Source organism: Podarcis vaucheri (genome assembly GCF_965113315.1).
Source record: "Podarcis vaucheri genome assembly, chromosome: 4".
NCBI lineage: Eukaryota > Metazoa > Chordata > Lepidosauria > Squamata > Lacertidae > Podarcis > Podarcis vaucheri.
This window is the reverse complement of record NC_138762.1, coordinates 91,798,671-91,820,169: the sequence shown is the minus strand read 5'-3', so window position 1 is coordinate 91,820,169 and position 21,499 is coordinate 91,798,671. Positions and strand designations below refer to the sequence as shown.

The window sequence follows — 21,499 nt, the reverse complement described above, 5'->3', positions numbered from 1 at the left end:
AGTCGTAATAATGTTCACCTTTAAAATAAAATTAAAAGGTGCACTTCAGGTAAACTCAAAACAGGAACAGATTTATTTAAGTTTAGATAATATTTAGTAGGAACATAAGAGTCCATCTGTATGGACCAATGCTGCATCTAGCCCAGTATCCCACAGAGCAAGGGGAGCGCACCCCGCCACGGGGATTCAAACCACCGACCTTTTGATCGGCAAGTCCTAGGCACTGAGGCTTTAACCCACTGTGTGGAGCCTCTCTGCTGCCTCCCCATCGGTTGTAGGGCGGCTGAGGGAGAGGCGGAGGGCAGATGCAAGTCCCACACTGCCGTTTCAGGCAGCGCGGAGCCTGCAGGCCCCCAAGCCACCATGTCACTCCCAGGAGAGACGTGTGGCTCAGGCATGCTGCAGGCCCCATGGTAAGTGCCGGCCGTGTTTCATTACATTTGTTGACTGAACTAAAAAGTTTTGTGAGCTCAATTTTTTAAAAAAACATAACCCCCTCTTATTTTTTTATTTTGTCACCCCCCTCGGTGATGACACCCCAACCCCTTTCCTCCGCCACTGGCTCTTCTTGGTTTCTAGGTAAGCTCTTTAAGAGTGAGGGAGTATCCGCACTGGTGGTTGTTTCTTGCAGTTCCACTCACACAGCACCTCAGCATCCTGCACTCCACATCAACAGCAGGCTGCAAAATAGCGAAACGAAGTAAACAATTTCATTCATAAGCAATTCCCACCGTGAAAAAAAGGTTTTAAGTGCTTATGCTCACAATGTTAAGTAAATAAACCAGAAAATAACACTTGCAGCTGTAAGTATCTTATTTTTCCTTCTTTTAATAATTTCAATGGGGGGGGGGGGGCTGACAAGAAATTTTCCACATCGGGTACCACCTAACCTTGCTATGCCATTGCCCCCCCCCCTCAGCTTATCAGTCAGGCTCTGAGTCCAAAGCCAGCCCCTCTCCTTGCCCCTTTTCAATGGAAGACAATAACACAATGAAATTCAGAACAATAACAATTTATTGCATGTTTATTCAAAATCAATTAAAAACTATTTCGTTTAAGTAATGCAAGAAAATCGATCAGCTTGATCCAGTGACACCAGAGAGAGCCATTTTCACTTGGAAGATGCAGCGAGCTTTTTTTTCTCCTGCTCTGGATGGTAGGACTCGAACCAATGGCTTCAGGATACAACAAAGGAGATTCCGACTGAACATTGTTCAACAGAGGAATGGACTCCCCTGTAAGGTGATGCACTCTCCTTCCTTGCAGAGATTAGATGGCCATCTGTCATGGATTCTTTCTTTCTTTCTTCCTTCCTTCCTTCCTTCCTTCCTTCCTTCCTTTCTTCCTTGTTCTGCCCAATCTCAGTCCATATTTCATGGCTGCTTAAATCATCTGTCCCCCTCCTGATTCTTAGCGCCTCTTCTTCTCCCAGTCTTTAGCCAGTTGATTCCTTCAAGGAGGAAAATCATAATTCTTCAATGATGATGTCATCTGGATGGAAAAGAATGAAAAAGAGAGAAAATCTGTTCAGTTCTCTCCGCTTCTTGTAGCTGGAGTCAGTCTGGGTGCTGCCCTCCCAGGGCAGGTGGGAAAGGCCTCCCAGGCAGGGAGCAGATCCTGCAGGACTCCCAGCAAGAAGACCTGGGAGGTGTGTCTTGGGCAAACAAGGGACAGGGAGTTCACTGTCCCCAAGGTGTGGGGATTACCTTCTTTCAGATTATTTCTGAAGCACGCCAGCTCCGGCCGAATCACTTTGTTCTGCAGAGGAAAGACAAATCTGAGTCAGTTGACATTATGAACCCCACCCTGGATGGGTGTAAGAGAAGCAGCCCCACCCAGGAAGGATGGAAGCAACCAATGAACTAGATAAATAGGTACCACTCCGGTGGGAAGGTAAACGGCGTTTCCATGCGCTGCTCTGGTTTGCCAGGAGCAGCTTAGTCATGCTGGCCACATGACCCGGAAGCTGTATGCTGGCTCCCTCGGCCAATAAAGCGAGATGAGCACCGCGACCCCAGAGTCGGTCACGACTGGACCTAATGGTCAGGGGTCCCTTTACCTTTAGGGGGTTGGACTCGATGGCCCTTCTGGTCTCTTCCAACTCTGTGATTCTATGATTCTAACTGAATACAGGAAGGCAAAATACTTACTCTTAGGTTTGGGAATCTTCGTGAAAGGGCCAGCAGCAGGGATATACTGCTGGCCCCTAATTTCCTTTGCTCTTCATTCCCCAAAAGGGCATAATATCGGAGGTCCTGCAGGATGAAAGAAATGGGACAGTTAGTTGGGTAAGGGACAGGGGGGCAACCCTAAAACCACTCCTGATGCTATCAGGATACCTACGGTAAGCAATTGGAGAAAGGTTCTAGTATTCGGGGCTTCTAGGAGGAGACCCCCCAGCAGGCTTTGAAATGGCCTCTTCAGTTCCTGTGGGAAAAGAGAGAAGAGAGGTTGAGTGCTACTGGGTTAAATTTTGGAAGAGTGTAAAAAGAAGAAAGAGCTGTGCAAAGAGAAGTTAAAGCAGAGGACATACCTCTTTGTCCTCCTCTGCACTCCCCAGAACTGCCTCCGCTGTTCTATGGAGGATTTCACTCACCATAGAGAGACTGAAGTGGGGTCTCATAAAACTGGAGAGAGAAAGGGAAGGGGTTAGACATTGCCTCCTCCAAGTCTCCCTTGACCCTTCTCCCTCCTGCCAGACTTGCCCAACCAAAGCTCCCCCTGGAGTTCTGTCCCCTTGCAGCCCTGCCCACCCCAAAGATCCCACTCACCTCAATTGCAGGAGGGCCTCGAAGGCCAGGGCCAGGCTCAGGGGGCGATCCCTGAAGTACTCCAAGTGCCCGAGGATGTTCTAGAAGAGAGCAGAGGAGGAAAGTCAGCTCCTTCCGGGAGTCTCCAGAAGATGGCTCCAACCCCAAATGCCAGCCCCCTCTCTGCCCCTCCCTCCCCATGGGGTCCCTCACATCACCCATCACTCACCAGAATGGCTTTGGCAGTCTCCTCCTTGGAGTACTTCAGGGTTCGGAGCCCCCTGAGCCGAGCTGCCTGGCAGTCCTGGATGATGCCCAGAAGCTGGAGCTGATCTTTGTCAAGCAGCTGAAAGGCAAAAGTCAGGCTGTCAGTTCCTTGTGGGGGAAGGGCTCCTCCACATCTGAGAGTACAGAGTGGAGTGCAAGAGGGGGGCAGGTCTGAGGGATCCTCTCCCTGCTCTCGTTTTATCCAATACTCACCGCAACGGAAGGGATGTGGATTCCCAGCACATCTGCAAAGTGAAGGACATGGGGATTGGTGAGTTCCTCCCTGAGCCCCTTGCAAGGCTTTCCCAAGAGTTTTCTCCTGGATTCCAAGTCCTACTACAAGAGAAGGACACCCCAGGCCTTGGGGGCCAATCCTAACCTCCTGCCCCCAGAACATGGCTCCCCAGGGAAGGTGCCCCTCCCGCTGACAACTGTCCCCCTGCCTTGCCCTGCAGCCCAACCCCCTGCTTCCTCCAACAGACCCCACAAAATGGGGTGGTTGCTGGGGGGGGTTGGGTTTCCAGATGCTGTCAGATAGGCGGGTTGGATCCAGCCATCTGGCTCTGTGAATCTTTTTACTAGATGCCCCCCTAGCCCATTGCTGCCCTCCTCCATCCCCAAGAGGAGGGCCACTTGCTCACCCGACACCGCGGGCTGCTCCAGGACTTCCAAGGGGGCCACCTTCTTGCAGCTGATCAGCCGCCTTAAGCGCCTGAACCTAGAAGAGACGAGCAGAGAGCGACTCAGAAGCTGGCAGCCCCAATTTGTGTGTGTGAGAGAGAGGAGGGGCGCCTGGCCCAATTCCTGCAATCTCTCTGCAGTTCTGTGACCTGAAAGGGCATCGGCAGAGCTGGAAAGAGGCAGTCCAGAGCACAAATGGCTGGCAGAGAGAGAAAGGAGGCCCCAAGTGCTATGGGTTCAAGAGCTCCAACCCAAAGGAAAGACAAGCATTGCCAGCTGTTAAAGGGCTGCTCTGCCTCGTCTTCTTAGGACTGTCGCAGGAACCAGCCCCCCCCATCATTCATTTTGTACAAACTTCACACTCATACACTACATATGCTACGCTTCTGTTATAAATCCATAGAAAATCAACCATACATCGGATTTGCACTGTTCCACTTTTATTTTACTCCATGAAGGAAGGACTACAAAATGGGGAAGGTTTGATACAGGGCAGCCATAATCCCTTGAGCATACCAGTACATACACAGGAGCCCTGCCCAGTTGCTATGCCATCCCTGATGGTCCTAGACAGAAGACCATCAAGATCACAAAGAACCTGCATATGGGAGTGGATTCAACACGGACTGGAACAAAGGACAATGATCAGCTCTTCCCTCTGGGGGCAGGAAACTGCAAACTCCCCTCTGTTACCTGGAAAGTACTCATGGGGAGGGGGAAAGGGGGAACCAGCCAGGTGACAGGACACTCAGGTTACCACCACAACTCCTCCCTCAACCCCTCCTTTCTGTGATGTAGGTGTGATGTATCTGAGGGGTGGTCTTAGGTTACACCCCTTCTGTGATGTATGTATGATGTTTCTGGGGGTGATCTTGATCTACAGGGTGGCAATTCCAAAAGTCTTTATAAGGCCTTGCACACCATTTTTCTGGGTCCCTCCTCTCTCCCGAAGGTGAGGGGAGCACCCTGTTGCAACAGATCAATAAAGGCCAAGCCTACAGGCTGCTGTTTTGCTCCACGTTATCCTGGTTGGTGTCTTTTTGTCCAAGGGAGCCCTCGGATTTTTCCGTTAACAGTTTGCCGACCATGCTCAGGGACTCTTGGTTCTCCTGTGAAGGTGAGGGGGGAGATAGAGGGGATCGGGCGCCACTGGGCAACCTTAGCCCAGGGATCCTTTTTCCTCTCCCTGCCTCCTCTTTGCGGGCGGTAATCAATCGTCACCAGAAAGCTGGTGAGTAAAGGCAAGTTCAAGCTGGCCAAAGAAAAGGATCCCGGGATCCACGAGGGACATTCAAGGACGTGAGTATGGTTTGAAGTTAGTACATTGGGAGGGGGTGGAAGAATAATTTCTCCACAGCAGCTGAACTTTTCTTTTTTCATCTCCTTGACGTCTTCTCTCGGAGCGTGGCCGGAAGAGTCTTGGAAGTCCTTCTCTCTCTCTCCTGATTCCCTTCTTCGGAGCGTGACCAAAGGGATCATGGAAAATCTCTTTTTTTCTCTCCTTGACATCTTCTCTCGGAGCGTGGCTGGAAGCGTCCTGAAAGTCCTTCTCTCTCCCTCTCCTGATTCCCTTCTTCGGAGTGTGGCCAAAGGGATCGTGGAAAATCTCTTTTCTCTCTCCTTGACGCCTTCTCTCGGAGCATGGCTGGAAGGATTGTGGAAAATCTCTCTCTTTCTCTCTCTCATTTGCTTCCTTTCAAACCTTTGTCTTCTCAGACCCCAATCTGGCACTGCACTGTGCAAGCGCCCAATAGGCAATTCGGACATAGTTCTAAGGTCAGGCAGGAGGCTGTCGTGGATGGTAGAGCAGGAGGTTCAGGAAGAAGACGGGGCCCCACACTAGGATTAGTTTTGTGAGCAGCACTGAGTGAATTCCGGATCCGTGGTTTTTCTGGGTTAAGAGACCCGTGGTTTCCAGGCTAGTTGCCTGTGGTTTTAGCTGTAGGCAGGGATTGCCTTTGGATTTCTACTAGCCTTCTCCGGTCCGATCCGTCAGAGTTTTGCCCAGAAAGGGCCGAGAGGGGCACTTGAGCGTTAGACTGAATAATACTGATAGGATATTCTTTTCTCTTCCCCTCCCTCTTTGTCCCTCTCTTGTATCTCTGTTTATGTATCTCCTTGTATAGCTTGTTATCGAGCAACCCCCCCCCCTCGGTATTAGGGAAATGGGAGCTCACTCTTCTAAACACCCTAGCTGGACTCCTTCTGGCAACAAAGCTTCCGTGAAGCCTTTTTGCCCCAGAGAGGATTCTGATACGCCCCTCCAGTTTGTCATCTCCAACTGGGCAAATAAAATAAAATAAAATAAAATAAAATAAAATAAAGGGACAAAATGGTCTTTCCAAGTACAAATTGCGAGACCGTTGTAACTTTTAGTGGGTGGCTTAGGCCCACCACCTGGAACCCAGGGCACAGCGGCCACCTCAGGGATCCTTCAACAAACTTAGGGTGTGAACCCTTAAGGAGAACTGAGCACATCAAATTTGTGTTGTTAAACTATAACCTAAAGCTAGAACATGAAACCGTAAACTTAATGGTGCTCAGAAGGCAGTAGATATAATCATAACCCAGCCTGAGAGCCCACACATTAGAATCTTAGTTTCTCTAAAAATGAATAAGAGATGTACTCAAATATTTAAAGGGTTTGTGTTTACATTGGCTTTGGCATCCACAGATTGTTCTTAAGTGCACATAGTTTTTAAATTGCAAGCTTGCTTCAAAAAATTTAAATCTATGGAAGCCATGGTGGGCCTTATCAATCTTAAACAGGACAAAAATGAGAATGAAGTGTGCAAATGTTTGTTATTTGAGAGAGGCTCCAAAGAGAGTCTTCCTCCGAGTGGTAAAAAGAAAAAAAGAGAGAAAATCCTGTATATGTGCTTACTTGTGTTCTGAAAGGAGAATTACCCCACCTCTTCCCTCTATAGCTTAAGTGAGGAGGATGATTTTAAGTTGATGGTAAATGATGTTTTGTTGCAACTTTTGAGTTTGTGAGTCTACATCCGTGTTCCAGTTTTTTTGTTCCAGTATTTTGGAATGTGCTGTGAAGAAACTAATGTTTCTGCTGCAAAAGCCTAGTTGAGCACAACTGCTCTCTCAAGCTAAAATGCAGTGTCTGTATTTCATTAAGCATATGCCTAATTTTTTTAAAAAAAATTGTGTTTCTTCTAAGAAAATTTGTTATTAAAAGGTAGAAGCTCCCATAGTCAGTGATTGTCTATCTGAGTCCTGATATCAGTCTCTATAAGACTTCCTGGCCTCTTTTCTTGGAAAATCCCCCCCCCCCCCGTTTCAGTCTTTTTCAGTCCTCCCCCCTTCTTACTTCTGTGCCAGGTAAATTTACTCCCGAGTAAGCTTCATTTAAAAGGAAACTGCGGGGAGGGGGGGCAATCTTTGCTAAAGGTACCCTGCATCTCAATTTCCTATGTGTGGTAATTTTAAAATCCTTATTAGGCTTACTATTCCTATGCAAGTTCAGAAAAAATTGTTCACTTTTGTATTCCTTTTAAATCAAATCTATGGCTGTTTTATTATTTGTGAGTGGTTATATCAATTGAATTAACCCTATGGTTATAAAATATTCTCTCCCTGATTCTCTCCCTATCTTATCTTAGGAAAACTGTTCTTCCTTTAAAGATCATTTCTCCAGGAACTTGCACTCTTTCGTCTAAGGAAGTAAACTCTCACTCAAATTAGCTTCAAGATCTGTTAAAAGGGTTCTGTATAAAGTTGGGTACTTTTATTTTCCTCTTCCTTAGTACATGTGTGTGCTTGCTGTGTTTTCTTTCCCAGTTGCGCACCTATACTTAAATGTGTGTCTTTTTGGTAGTACAAATCTTGCTGTGAAATCTTGCTGTGAACCCTATATTTTGGAGGGTTGGACTAGATGACCCCAGGGTCCCTTTCACCTCTCCCAATTTGTGGCTGTGTGGAAGGTCATGTGTCTGCCTGCAAGCATTGGAGGGTAATTCCTAAATTCTGATGAGTTGAAATTCAGCCCAGCTTTGCTCTTTGTTTCTAAAAGGTGAGAGGTGAAAGCCGTGATGTTTTGAAGCAGAACTGGTAATATCAAGCATTTGAGTGATTACAGTGTTTATCATTTTGTCTATTATTTACAAAAATCAGACTTAAAAGTCTATTCAAAGGTTAAGCACATACAAATTCATAATCAAGTAGAATGAGCCTTGACCATCCTGTAAATAAAGGGCAGAAAATTTTGTCTGCAAATGGTAAGGCTGAAATGACTGAGAATGTTAAAGATCCTATGAATTCTGACTCTCTGGCCATTTTTACTCATAAATAAGAGAACGGTTGATTGTTCCGCGAATGACCAGAGGGGCAGCACAAAATAATGATAGCCCTTTCCTGTACATAAAGAAAGCACTCCCTTTGCTTGGGCTGAGGGAAACATGATCCCTTAGAACTGAGTTAACAGAAATTTAATTTGACCAACTTCTATTGTTAGCTAAGTTTCTTGTTTTGTTTTAAATCTAAATCTATTTTTTTAAATCTACTCCTTACCCTTCCCTTCCTTTATTCTAATTTAGCCAAAAGATGCAACACTTTCAATGGTATAAAAGGTTTGCTGAAATATGAACTCTGCACATGCACAGAGGCTAGGTAAAAGGTAAAGGTACCCCTGCCCGTACAGGCCAGTCTTGACAGACTCTAGGGTTGTGCGCCCATCTCACTATAGAGGCCAGGGTCCAGCGCTGTCCGGAGACACTTCCGGGTCACGTGGCCAGCGTGACATCGCTGCTCTGGCGAGCCAGAGCCGCACACGGAAACACCGTTTACCTTCCCGCTAGTAAGCGGTCCCTATTTATCTACTTGCACTTTGACATGCTTTCGAACTGCTAGGTTGGTAGGCGCTGGGACCGAACAACAGGAGCGCACCCCGCCGCGGGGATTCGAACCGCCGACCTTTCGATCGGCAAGCCCTAGGCACTGAGGATTTTACCCACAGCGCAACCCGCGTCCCTAAAGGTAAAGCGACCGCTGACCATTAGATTCAGTCGCGGACGACTCTGGGGTTGCGGCGCTCATCTCGCTTTATTGGGCGAGGGAGCCTAGATCAGCTAAAAAAAAAACAAAAAAAGTAGGGGAAAGAAGGTTTGAAGAGCGTGGGCTGCAGGGAGAAACTTATCCAAATTTCCTTATGTGAACTTGGAACCATTGAGGGAAATCACCCTTAATGTCTCCTTTGCTCCAGGGGCTACGTAAGACAAAAGGGTTAAGTACTGGACCATCAAAAGTCAAGAGGTTGCCAAGTTTCAAATCTTAACATGCCAAATTCTTTTCACAGGTAAATATCAAAGCACTCCCACTTTGAGTTCCTCTCTTGAGTAGTCCCCCCCCCATGGGATTTAAATTTTATAACAGGTTTTGTTTGTGTGCATTTTAGGAACAGCATTTCCTGACAGACTTCTCACATGAAAATAATTTTCCCTTTTAACAGGATATGGGAACCTCTAACAAAGTGTTTGTCCCTTCTTTTCTCCCACAAAAAAAACAAACAAAAAACTGGGGGGGATACAAACAGTAATTTAAATACAGTGGTGCCCCGCAAGACAAACGCCTCGCAAGACGGAAAACCCGCTAGACGAAAGGGTTTTCCGTTTTGGAGGCACTTCGCAAAACGAATTTCCCTATGGGCTTCCTTCACAAGACGAAAGCCCATAGGGAAATCTCCGGGACAGCGGGGAAGCGCAGCGCGTCTTCCCCACTGTCCTCGGACCTCCTCCCGCCGCCAGTCTTCGGAAGGCTGCTCCGAAGCCTGGCGGGGGGGGGGCGGAGAGACCTTCTCCCCGCGCCAGGCTTCGGAAGGCTGCTCTGAAGCCTGGCAGGGGGCGGAGAGGTTTTTTAAAAACCCCGGGACAGCGGGGGACTTCTCCGCTGTCCGGGGCAATTTTAAAATGCTGCCGGGCGGCAGCGCTGCCGCCCGGCAGCATTTAAAAAAACCCAGGACAGCGGGTTTAAAATCGCCCCGGGCGGCGTGTTTCTCCGCTGTCCCGGAGGGCTTTTGAAGGCAGGCGGGGGGAGCAAAGACTTTCGCCCCCCGCCCGCCTTCAGAAGAGGTCCTGGACCTCTTCTGAAGGCGGGCGGGGGGCAAAAGGCTTTGCTCCCCCCTGCCTGCCTTCCCAGGGGCTTTTAAATCGCCCCGGACAGCGGAGAAGTCCTCCAATGTCTCGGGGCGATCTTAAAATGCCGCCCGCCAGCATTTTAAGATCGCCCCGGACAGCGGAGAAGCCCTCCCCTGTCCCGGGGTTTTTTAAAATGCTGGGGGTGGGAAGAAAAGCCCTTGTGTCCCCCCCCAGCCTTCAGAAGAGGTCGGGGGACAGACTGTCCCCGGACCTGGTCTGAAGTCGGTTTCCATAGGAACGCATTAATTGATTTTCAATGCATTCCTATGGGAAACCGTGCTTCGCAAGACGAAAAACTCGCAAGAAGAAAAAACTTGCGGAACGAATGAATTTCGTCTTGCGAGGCACCACTGTATTCTGTATCCAAGATTCTCAGAAAAGTCATTGCCTTTGTATTTCTTTTCGTCTTTCTTCCCTTTCAGCCAAACAGTCACTTTCTTTCTGTTCTGCGAAACAAATCAGAATCCCTAGTATATTAGTTGACTTTCCTCTATTTCTTTATGGCTTTGACACCTTTTAAGTTACAAATAATCTGTTTTCATTTATTAAATCAGTTTTTCCATGATGTCTATGAAATTAATCGAAGCACAAACAAACATTGTTTGTGGAATGGTATTTGTTTACCTTTTTATCAGATAGCACAAGGTGAATTTTAAGCTTTTTTTCCCATTATTTTCCCATTTTTTCGGTCCAGTAGTAATCTGTGCGGTTTTGATAATATCTTTGTATTATTGGTTGGTGTCTTTGTTTTTGTCCAAGGGAGCCCCGGATTTTTCCTTTAACAGGACAGCCCTGCCATTCCTGGTGAGGGAGGAGACTCTGGTCCCTGGTGGACCAGAGAGCTAAAGCTGTAGAGGGGACCCAGGAATCACACCCCGCCCCCAGGAGACCAAGAGAAAGCAAAGGAATGGTACTTACAGCCGGCACATCTTCTTGATGAAAAATCACCCCCCCCCTATCTAAGCTAACTACCTATCTAAAATTCCCACCCAAGCCTGATCCCAAACTCTGATCCCACCCCCACCCCCAAACCCAGCCCTAACCCTGAACCTAACCCCCACCCTAAGCCTACACTTACCCCTAACTATTCTTCTGTAAACAAAAGAAATATATTCAAAAATGTGCACAAATACGTGCAAATACGTGCAAATGCACGCAAATACGTGTAAATGCACGCAAATGCACACAAATATGTGCAAATACGCACAAAAATGTGCAAATGAGCACAAATACGCGCAAATACGCGCAAATGCACGCAAATGCACGCAAATGCACACAAATATGTGCAAATACGCACAAAAATGTGCAAATGCGCACAAATACGCGCAAATACGCGCAAATGCACGCAAATGCGCGCAAGTATGCGCAAGTATACGTGCAAATGTGCACAAATATGCGCAAATACGCACCAATACGCACAAATATGCGAAAAACGCACAAATGCACGCAAATGCACGCAAATACGCGCAAATGCGCGCAAATGCGCGCAAATATGCAAAATAAAAATAAAAAACAAATAGAAAATAAAAAATAGAAAATAAAAAATAAAAAATAAAAAATAAAAAATAAAAAATAAAAAATAAAAAGTAAAAAGTAAAAAGTAAAAAGTAAAAAGTAAAAAGTAAAATAAAAGTGTTAAAATAAAAAAGGTAAAATAAAAAATAAAATAAAAATAAATCAAATAAAATGAATCAAATAAAAGTAATAAATAAAAGAAAAAGAAAAATATCAAGCAAACCTCTCCTCTTCTACAATCACCACCACCACCACCACTACCTCTCTCTCCTGACTCTCCTCACTAACCCACAATGGCTGCCTGCAAGTCAGAGGCTTTTAAGGGAAGAGCAAGAGATGTCACAAAGGAGGGCAGGTCCTTGTCACCACGGCAACCCCTCCACCTGGACCTGGCCCCTCCTGAGAGGTGATGCTTCTCTGTCAGAACTTGGAGGCACCTTCTGTTCTGCCTGCAGCTGGGCTGTATCTTCTATCCACAGATTCACATCAGCATTTCACGTCCTTCTTGCTGCAGCCCCATTTGCGTGTTGAGTCACAGTAGCCCCCCAATAATTCACACTTCACACATCAATTTTTGTTTAAGGTTTTTGGCATAATTTTGGCCACAACTTTATTCAAATACAAAAATGTGAGTGGTTGCTTAGGCAATGGTTCCGACTATCTGTCCTTGCCCTCAGGGACAGAGCTGGCCTTCCGGATTCCAGCGGAAGCCAGTGTGGGAAACAAGTATTGGGTGAGAAATAAAGCTGGGCACCAGACCATTACTTCTCACCCTCATGTTCCTGTGGGGCTTGCACGGCCCAAGTCCGACTCCGGGGACAAGGACGAAAGAATGGCAAGCCCCTGGATTTCCTTTAACGGAATTCCCATTCGCATCATTTGGAGGGGTAGGCACTTACCCCTCCAAGCACCAATTTAACCAGTGCCTAACCACCAACCTTACAAGTTGTGACGATTTGCTACGCAGTAGGCAAAAACCAAATGGCACCAGCCAATCAGCCAGATGGCAAAATTCCTACCAGGCCCTCGCACCAAGGCGAACGACCCCATGACAGGCATAGCAAGGTCAAGCAATCCTTCAATACCCCCCTTAAACAAGGGAGGGAGGGCGGGTGATCCGATGCAAAACGGCCAAGAGGCCGTGCCAACGTCTGGCCCCTGTATATATAGACTCTGACCCCTCCTCTGAATTGGCAACAATCAAAACACCCCAGCAACCCAGTTTAACCATTTAAATGGTCAGGATTCAACTAAATTTGCCTAGTCACTGGAGGGTGGCCTGTTCCCAACCGCAACACGTGCTCTCTGCTAGGGAGAACACGCTTTCCAAAGGGAGACCACCCCCACATCCTTCAAAGCAGGCTAGGGGTCTCCATAGCGCAGCATTGGACCATCTGCTTTGCATGCAGGCCTTCTGTCCTGGGAATGTCCCCCCCCCCCATTCAAAACCCTGGATAGCTGCTGCCAGTCAGCGCAGGCTAGTTGAAGAAGGATATTGAGCAGCTGGAAGGTGAGCAGAGGAGGGCGACCAGGATGGTGAAGGGTCTGGAAACCAAGCCTGATGAGGAACAGTTGAGACAGCTGGGTATGTTTAGCCTGGAGAAGAGGAGAGAGGAGAGCCATCTTCCAATATCTGAGGGCTGCAAGAGGGAGCAAGCTTGTTTTCTGCTGCTCCCAAGGGGAGGGCAGGAGAGGACATTCGGACTAAACATTAGCAATAACTTTTTGACGGTAAGACTATCTGGGACGGTGGTGGACTCTCCTTCCTTGGAGGCTTTTAAGCAGAGGCTGGATGCCAATCTGCGAGGGATTCAGCTGCAATATGGGGAGCACATGGCACTGGCCTACTTTACAGGGTTGTTGTAACCACACAAGGCTGCTGAGCATCTGAAAGTGCCTAACAAATGTTGAGCCTTCCATTTCATTGTGGGGAACAGCACGTCAGGAGGCGTCCCTCAACTTCTGTTTCTTCTCTCTCCTGCAGCCAAAGGGGCCGGGCTAGATTACCAAATAGGCAGAGTAGGCACTGGCCTATGGGCCCCACACTTTTTAGGGGTCCCGTGACAATGGATCAAAATAAGATTGATTTGATCTTGAAAGAAAACAACAATCAAGCTTTCTTAGTTCAAGGTTATTCCAGTATGTGCACGAGGCCTGCCCCCCTGCCCAGATTTTGGCTGCCAAGGGGCCTCCACAGAGTTTAATCCAGCAGGGCACTGCCCCACAAACAGCCCAGTATATCTGAAGGAGCGTCACCACCCCCATCGTTCAGCTCCATCTCCACCCACTGAGGTCCAGCTCCGAGGGCCTTTTGGCAGTTCCCTCACTGTGAGAAGTATTCCCTGGTTACAGGGAACCAGACAGAGGGCCTTCTCGGTAGTGGCACCCATCCTGTGGAACGCCCTCCCATCAGATGTCAAGGAAATAAACAACTGTCTGACTTTTAGAAAAACATCTGAAGCAATTTCCCCAAATACTTTTGTATGCTATTTTCACTAACCAATACAACACTAGGCACATTTTACTTGGAAAACTGCACTGAAAAACCTGAAGACGTGCAAGTTATGAAGTATAGCTGCTTTGGAGCTTGCACTTTGGTGAGAAGTACGTATTAGGCACTTTCTCATTGAAAGGCAATCAAAGTTGAGTTCTCCCTCCATGATAAGGTGGTATGAACACTATAATTATATCTCCCAATTTCAGTCTCATGAAAAAATATTTCAGGCCATATACAGCCATGATGGGCAAGAGAAAGAATGGTTAATATAATATAATATAGTACATAATATATAATATAATACAGTGGCGTAGCGTGGGTTGTCAGCACCCGGGGCAAGGCAAGTAATTTGCACCCCCTAACCCGTGGATTTGCGCCCCCTAACCCGTGGATTTGCCCTAACCCCCAGATGTTGCGCCTGGTGTGGCCGGCCCCCCATGCACCCCCCACGCTACGCCACTGATTAATATAATATAATATAATATAATATAATATAATATAATATAATATAATATAATATAATTAATATAATATAGCAGTCATCTGAACCTGTCTCTGGCAGTAATCAGGACTCACAGACACCTTGTAAGGCAGGGAACAGAAGTAAAGAAAAACATCGCAGTAAATATGTCAGCCAAGCAGTTTGGACTCCTAAAGTTTATGTTGCCATGGAAGCCAAATGCAACATTTGGTATATCCAAACTGGCTTTTGGCAGCCAACGCAGCCAGAAGCACAATAAACCTGTAATTCCTCAGGATGTCTGCCTTCACTAGGTGCATCGCAACAGCTTCTGAGCTACAAATCTCCCTCTTTGGATGTTTGCGCTTCTTCCTGAGAGAGGGGGGGGGGTCTTACAGTTAATTTCAAAGGCAATTAAAGTTCAAAGATTTACCGTGGAGATGGGGGTCTCCTCCAGATGTTGCCAGCTTACTACTAGCATCAGTCCCAGCTGGCATGGCCAACAGACAGGGATGATGGAAACTATGGTCCCAAGCAACCAGAAAACCAAGGAGACAGCACTGACAGTAAAAGATGCTAGCTGCTTGAGGAAAGATTCCATTCAGGCCTGACACATTTCAGAGTACGGTCAAACCTTGGCTCCCAAACGGCTTAGTTGCCGAACAAATCGCCTCCCGAATGCAGCAAACCTGGAAGTAAGTGTTCCGGTTTGTGAGCTTTTTTTGGGAAGCCAAACGTCCGACGCAGTTTCCGCTTGAGTGCAGGAAGCTCCTGCAGCCAATTGGAAGCTGCGCCTTGGTTTTCGAATGGTTTCGGGAGTCGAACGGACTCCCGGAACGGATTAAGTTCAAGAGCCAAGGTACCACTGTCATCATCATAAACTTTATTGCACTAGCCAAAGGCCATGGCATCATTCACAAAGGAAACAAAAAGAAAAACAACAATAACCATAAAAACACGAGGCACTGCAAATATAATAAACCACGGTCACGTCTCCTAGAAATTATTTGTTGCATACGATAGAATAGCAGGGGGTTCTCAGATAGAATGTGCCAGCTTAAATGTCTGAATCACCTTTGCAATTGGCCGCTATTTTATCTAGTTCTTTTCTCCGAATCTACGTGAGGGAAATGTACAGGTATGTTGTAATGTGGGGAGTCCTAAATTTCCCCTTAAAAAGTCCCACAAGTGATATATGCATTAGCCCCACAAGGCTGCATTCTTGCTTATGAGTAAGCCACACTGAACAGGATCAGGCTCGCTTCTGAGAAAATATGCAGGGAATTTCAATCACATGATTATATCTGGGCTTTACATATAAGGTTTGTGTTGCAGCATTAAATTTTAACTCACTCTGGCTCCATGAGAAAGAATCAAAGGTTTCCCCTCTCATTTCAAAACTATAAATGCACATTACTGAATACTGGCTGACATCTTCTGGTAAACTTGGGGAATACTTTCCAAACATTAAAAGTAAAGCAAAAAATGTGAGCTGTATATTATTTTACTGACCTAGTCATTGCTCGAAAGGTGGGGGGAACCATTAAGTCCAATGGGGCTTATTCCCAAGTGGAACTGTATAGGATTGTAGCATTGGTATATATTATGACAGTACCTTATTGCTAAGCTTTTCCAGGCATTATGTGTTCAAGATAGCTTCCCTAACTGCTAAAACACTAACACGATACCAGAAGCGTTTTAGAACAACTTCATTTTCAATTTAATTTGAATTGGCACTGTTTATAAATCTTCAGCATTTGATTCTCCATAGTGTAAACCAGTCCTTAGTTGCAACTGAAGCATGGGTCCAAGAGATTCCTATACAGTGGTACCTCGGGTTACATATGCTTCAGGTTACATACGCTTTAGGTTACAGACTCCACTAACCCAGAAGTGGTACCTAGGGTTAAGAACTTTACCTCAGGATGAGAACAGAAATTGTGTGCCTGCGGAGCAGCAGCAGCGGGAGGCCCCATTAGCTAAAGTGGTACCTCAGATTAAGTATGGTTTCAGGTTAAGAACGGACCTCCGGAACGAATTAAGTTCTTAACCAGAGGTACGTCCGGAACGAATTAAGTTCTTAACCAGAGGTACCACTGTAAATGTCAGGAAGTGAGCGAGTGAGAGGCAATGTAGGAGAAACTTCAGCACTACTTTCAAACAGTGCAGGAAGAGGAGTATTTAAAACTGAAAACTCAAATATTTCATTGAAGGAAATGAAGATGCACATTATTATTGCACTTGCCACTTCCCTTATTACACATTGCTAGAGGCTTCTACCTGCTAGGTGTGCTGAATAGTTGTTGCTCAGTAAAAGGCTGGCCTTGTTGTTTAGTCGTTTAGTCGTGTCCGACTCTTTGTGACCCCATGGACCAGAGCACGCCAGGCACTCCTGTCTTCCACTGCCTCCCGCAGTTTGTTCAAACTCATGTTAGTGAACACTGTCCAACCATCTCATCCTCTGTCGTCCCCTTCTTCTTGTGCCCTCCATCTTTCCCAACATCAGGGTCTTTTCCAGGGAGTCTTCTCTTCTCATGAGGTGACCAAAATATTGGAGCCTCAGGAACCGGCAAGCCACTCCAGTGTCCCTGCCAAGAAAACACCATTGACAAAGGCTGACCTATACTGGCTTTATTGAGGTAAATTAGATGGTAGGATGCCATGTCATACTAGGGTGTGTGTGTTCATGTGCATCCTTCCCCTCAAAAACAAAAACAAAACACTTTCCCCAGAAGTTTCCCCATGTGTTTAGTACAAAATGTGTTTAGTACATATTTTAGTACAAAATGGATTATTTATGGGGGAAATTTATTATATAGCCTGTTACATTTGTCTTCTCCTTTTCTCTCCTGTTTCTGCTATCTCCTGCAGTGTGGAAATCTAAACTGTAATCCCCTCGGGGTTTTTCTGTAGTAGAATGATGTGTCTTAGATGAAATAACAAGAACAAATATAATTTACAGGTAACATGTATATTTTCATACATCTCAAGATGGCACACAGCTCTCAGAACAGTGGAACAGGCCTTCTCAATTCGCTTTTAGACGTGTGAACCCTTTGCCCCATGAATGAATGGTTTGCCCTCACCCCTTACTGGTCTCCCCCCCATTGCTTATTTTAATTTTAATTCCATCAGGCTTTTATTTTACACACTAGGCTGTGCTTTTCCGCTCGGCTTTAACTTCAGATCCTATCTCCTTGATCAATGATTAATATATATATTAATTATTATAATTATTTAAAATGCTAATTTTAAATGAATCATAGCCCAGTATTTTTTTAACCCGGTTTCACCTAGAAATGCCCTTGGAAACCGCGCCCTATCCTAAACTGACAGACAGCGATGCTTGAGAGTTTCCTGCATGCACTTATTTACACAACCTTGACCATTATAAAATCTCTACGCAGATTGATGGGATCTGTTGTGCTCCTGTTTGCTGCAGTTTAATTAATCACTCCGTTCTCTCCGAGGCCTGAGATTCAGATCATTGTGCCAAGGTTTGTTTTAAAGTTGCAGTACTGCTTGGGCGTCTGTGGCTCGTTTCTTTCAATTAATTCAGTTGCCGTGCAGGCCTTGCACTCTGTCATCTGCATTACAATAAGAGAAAGTGACTTGCTAGCGTGCATTGGCAAGGAGCCAGGCAGACAGCATAGCCTGTGTGTGTGTGTGTGTCTGTGTGTGTGTGTGTGTTTGGACTATTTCTGTATGCAGGAAAAAAGTGCAATCAGGTGAAGCTGTTTCCTTCATTTGGAAATCCCTAGGAGAGAATTAAAGGAGTGTTTTAATATTTTACTATGGGCCAGGAACATCTGTGAAGATCCAATTTGATGACTGCTGGACCAACGGAGTGGAAATGTGTTTTGTCAGTACCTGCCGGCTAGGATAGTTTTCTCAGCTGCTTTTCCCATTGTTAATCTTTTGGCAATCACGTTCTGTGTCACTGAGTGGTCAGGTCACAACTCAGAGTTTCTCCTTTCGATTTAATAAGCATATAAGACATGCGTGGCAACAAGGAAATCCTGCCTAAAGACCCAGCTGGAAAGAGTCAAGAAAGGGAAATGGATTTGCTTAGCTGAAAGCTAATTCCCAAAAGGTGTGTCACAGCAGCACTAGAAACGCAAAAAGAGAGAAGAGGCTTTTTGTAATACTCCTACTATAATGAATGTAACATTACGTGGACCACCTATCTTGCAGTATCATAGCCAGTATCACCCAAAAATGTATAGGCAGTACACATATAAGAGTAATTATTAGTGTACTAAAAAGGTGACCAGGATATGTCTGGACCTTCTTTTCTGTGTCTCAGGGATCTTGGACCACAGGAAATTCTTGGGCTGGAGGATGATTATATATCGTGTTAAGGGGGAGGAAGGGACCATTTTTGATATTTAGTAAATTTTTGGAATGTATTTGGTAAAATGTGGCAGAATCCTTGAAACTCTATCTGTCCTCTGGCCACCATTTTGGATCCCCCTCAATTCCCCATTCAAAATGTCGGTTTGAGAAAAACAAAAACAAAAACCCCCTGGTATCTCCTAGTGGTAGCCACTCCTGTGTGTGTGTGTGTGTGTGTGTGTGTGTGTGTGTGTGTATAGCATCACCATTTCCCCCTTCATAATGGCATATTTGGGAACATCTAAAATTGGAGCTGCCAGTCTGTTGATGCTCTGGTATATTTCAGTACCTGAAGGAGACCTTATGTAAAATATGAAAGGTGGAAGGCTGCTGGTTTCCGCTTCTTCCTCAACCTCTTATTCTGTCCAGTGGCTTGAAAGTTCATCCAAGCTATAATTTGGGTTCCTTTTGCAATGACACAAGCACAAGAACATGCCTTGATGGAACAGATGAAAGGCCCATCTAACCCAAATTTATGTGTAAAGTAATATAAAATCAGACCATAACATGATGAAGAACATTTCTTTTTTTTTTATAAATCACATTTATTAAAGTTTCCAAAACATAAAAAATAAAAATACAAAGAAAAAATAAAAATAAAATACACTTAAAACCTTACTTTCATTGCCAACTTTCTGGGACTCCCCCATCCCCCTCCCAATTGTATTCCCCTTTCATTAATTTGGTTCTACAAGCTCTCACTCCCAATTTAAAACTTAATTTGTTTAACCCACTATTCAATTTAAATTATACAATCATTCCATCATCCCTCATCATTAACAGAAAGAAAAAAAAAGTTTTTTCCCCAAGGTCCGCCCCAGTTTCCTTTTTTAATAAACACGTCCAGTCAAAATAAAATGATATACAAGAAGTTATATAAAGATATAGAAGATAAAGAATATAAAAAGAGATTCAAAAAATAGTTGCACAGCCTTTGGATTCCAGGTCTTCCCCCCCCTCCCCCGGTTTGAATTCCCCATATCCATCAGTCTGTCTATTGTCAGCCTGGAGATCTCAATCCATGGCCAGATTTTTCCCCAGTTCCACCTTGCCAGTTTTTTTAAAAAAAATTATTTATTTTTATAATATTTAACTTCAAACATCCAGTCTATAAGAGGCCCCAAAGGGCCTTTAGTTTCCTTGGTCTTTAACGCTCCCCCCGTTGTTCTTTCCATGTCGTAATCAGTCCTTTGTTCTTTTTTCTCACTTTCTCAGGTTTCTTGTCCTGTTCCACTGCCAAAATGTTCTAATTCAGAAATTTGGTACCTCTACAGGGGTTATTGTTGTTCAGGAACAAAAACTTACGTCCAGTCCCTTCCTTTCTTCAATAGAAAAATTCTATTGTCTCCTTTAATATAAACACCTCTGTAGACGAAATACGGTTTCAGTTTTGCAGCTTTCCCAGGAGATAACAAGTCCTGTGCGATTCCAAGAGTATTTTTCCACTTGCGACCGTTCTTGTAGTGTCCCAAAACTCCTCTAGGGGGATTGTAGTAACTTTGTTTCCTCTGATCCAAAAGTCAAATTGTTATTCCTTATTTTCAACAGTTTATATCCAAATTGTAACAAATTGTAACAAATTTAACCAGCAAAGTCCTCATGGCAAAGTCCTCTTTATATTCTCCGAACTTTGACAGCTACTTTGACAGCTGTCAAAGTCTCCGTCTCTCTTCACCAGGCTCTCTCACGAATCTCCCCGGTTCTCGGGGGGGGGGGTTACATTTTCCTTCTCACCCTCCACTCTTCTCCTCCAGCACAGTTCTTATAATTTCTCATCGTGGAATTAATAATTTTTATCCAAAATACGCTTCCCTCTCGTCCTTGGTTACCCAGTCCTTGTTTTAGAATGTTTACAATAGGGGGGGTGACTGACTTCCTTTTTGGATCTCCCCCGCTCGTGCCAAATCCGAAAAAAAATTCTTTTTTTCTCCTTTTAAACCCGGTTTCCAAATTACTCACGGGTTGTTGTTGAAAGTCCGAATTTTCAATAGAAGAAGTCAGCGCTCTCCGTCGAATGGCATGCGGCTTCACTCGGCAGGGAAAGCAGAGGACTCACAGCACCACGCCACTCCCCGGCACCCGATCCGTAGCCTTTAAAAAGGCTCCTTCACAAGTCGGGAGGGCGCTAACGGTGCCAGCCGAGTCACCCATGTCCACGGACTCCGTGCCCGTGGTTTTTAAGGGTCCCCGAATCGCCGGCGCGGTAGGACCCAGCCCCTGCCGAGCAGGCGCCCTCCGGAGCTCGGAGGGAGTCCGCCATTCGGCGATGGCGCCAACCCGGAAGTCCCATGATGAAGAACATTTCATTAGCCATTCCTTTCTAAGATGCCTCACAGATTACCTAGCTTTTCTACTGGAGGATACAGATTAATTGTCTGTTAATAGTATAAGACAATATGTGACTGGCCACTTCCAGAGGAAGATTCAGTTTCAGTCAGAATGTAATGAATGGAGAAATGTGCTTTCCAAGCACGGCAAAAGCTAGATTGTCAGTGGCCACAACTACTGACAGCTCACTGTGGGACCAACTTAAAAATCAGGTTGGATAAAGTCAGGCTGGATCTTCGGTAATATCCTCAAGCTTTGTCCCCTCAGAAGAAAGCTGCTTGGACTTGGAGGAGCTATGATCAAATCCACAGACTGGCTCTAGGGGTCCTGGGGGGCTTGTTGCCCCTGGACATGGCAATTGATAGTGACTGGAACACATTGAAAATAATTCTGGAGATGAGCCCTCGAAATTAGAGGAGGGGTTGGGGCTACCACCTCAGGGAGAGGTGAGGACTCATTGGCT

General features: G+C 45.7%; 1 protein-coding gene across 1 annotated transcript; it reads right to left on the bottom strand.

Annotated features, from left to right (window-relative positions):
* Window positions 1–996: 996 nt before the first annotated feature.
* LOC309530172 (uncharacterized protein) lies at window positions 997–10,930 on the bottom strand. The gene is made up of 10 exons (XM_082218880.1): window positions 10,760–10,930; window positions 3,659–3,735; window positions 3,231–3,262; window positions 2,980–3,096; window positions 2,772–2,851; window positions 2,534–2,627; window positions 2,344–2,427; window positions 2,151–2,255; window positions 1,707–1,758; window positions 997–1,491 (listed from the first exon to the last, which is right to left on the bottom strand). The coding sequence occupies exons 1-10, from the start codon at window positions 10,768–10,770 to the stop codon at window positions 1,466–1,468; spliced, it is 678 nt and encodes a 225-aa protein (XP_082075006.1). The 5' UTR covers window positions 10,771–10,930; the 3' UTR covers window positions 997–1,465.
* Window positions 10,931–21,499: the final 10,569 nt, after the last annotated feature.

Bases quoted from the DNA above. Each gene is read 5' to 3' on its own strand.
- LOC309530172 (XM_082218880.1), bottom strand. The intron at 2,428-2,533 runs GTATGTCCTCTG...CTTTTCCCACAG, and splicing joins GTGCAGAGGAGGACAAAGAG to GAACTGAAGAGGCCATTTCA. The intron at 1,492-1,706 runs GTAATCCCCACA...TTTTCCATCCAG, and splicing joins CAGAAATAATCTGAAAGAAG to ATGACATCATCATTGAAGAA.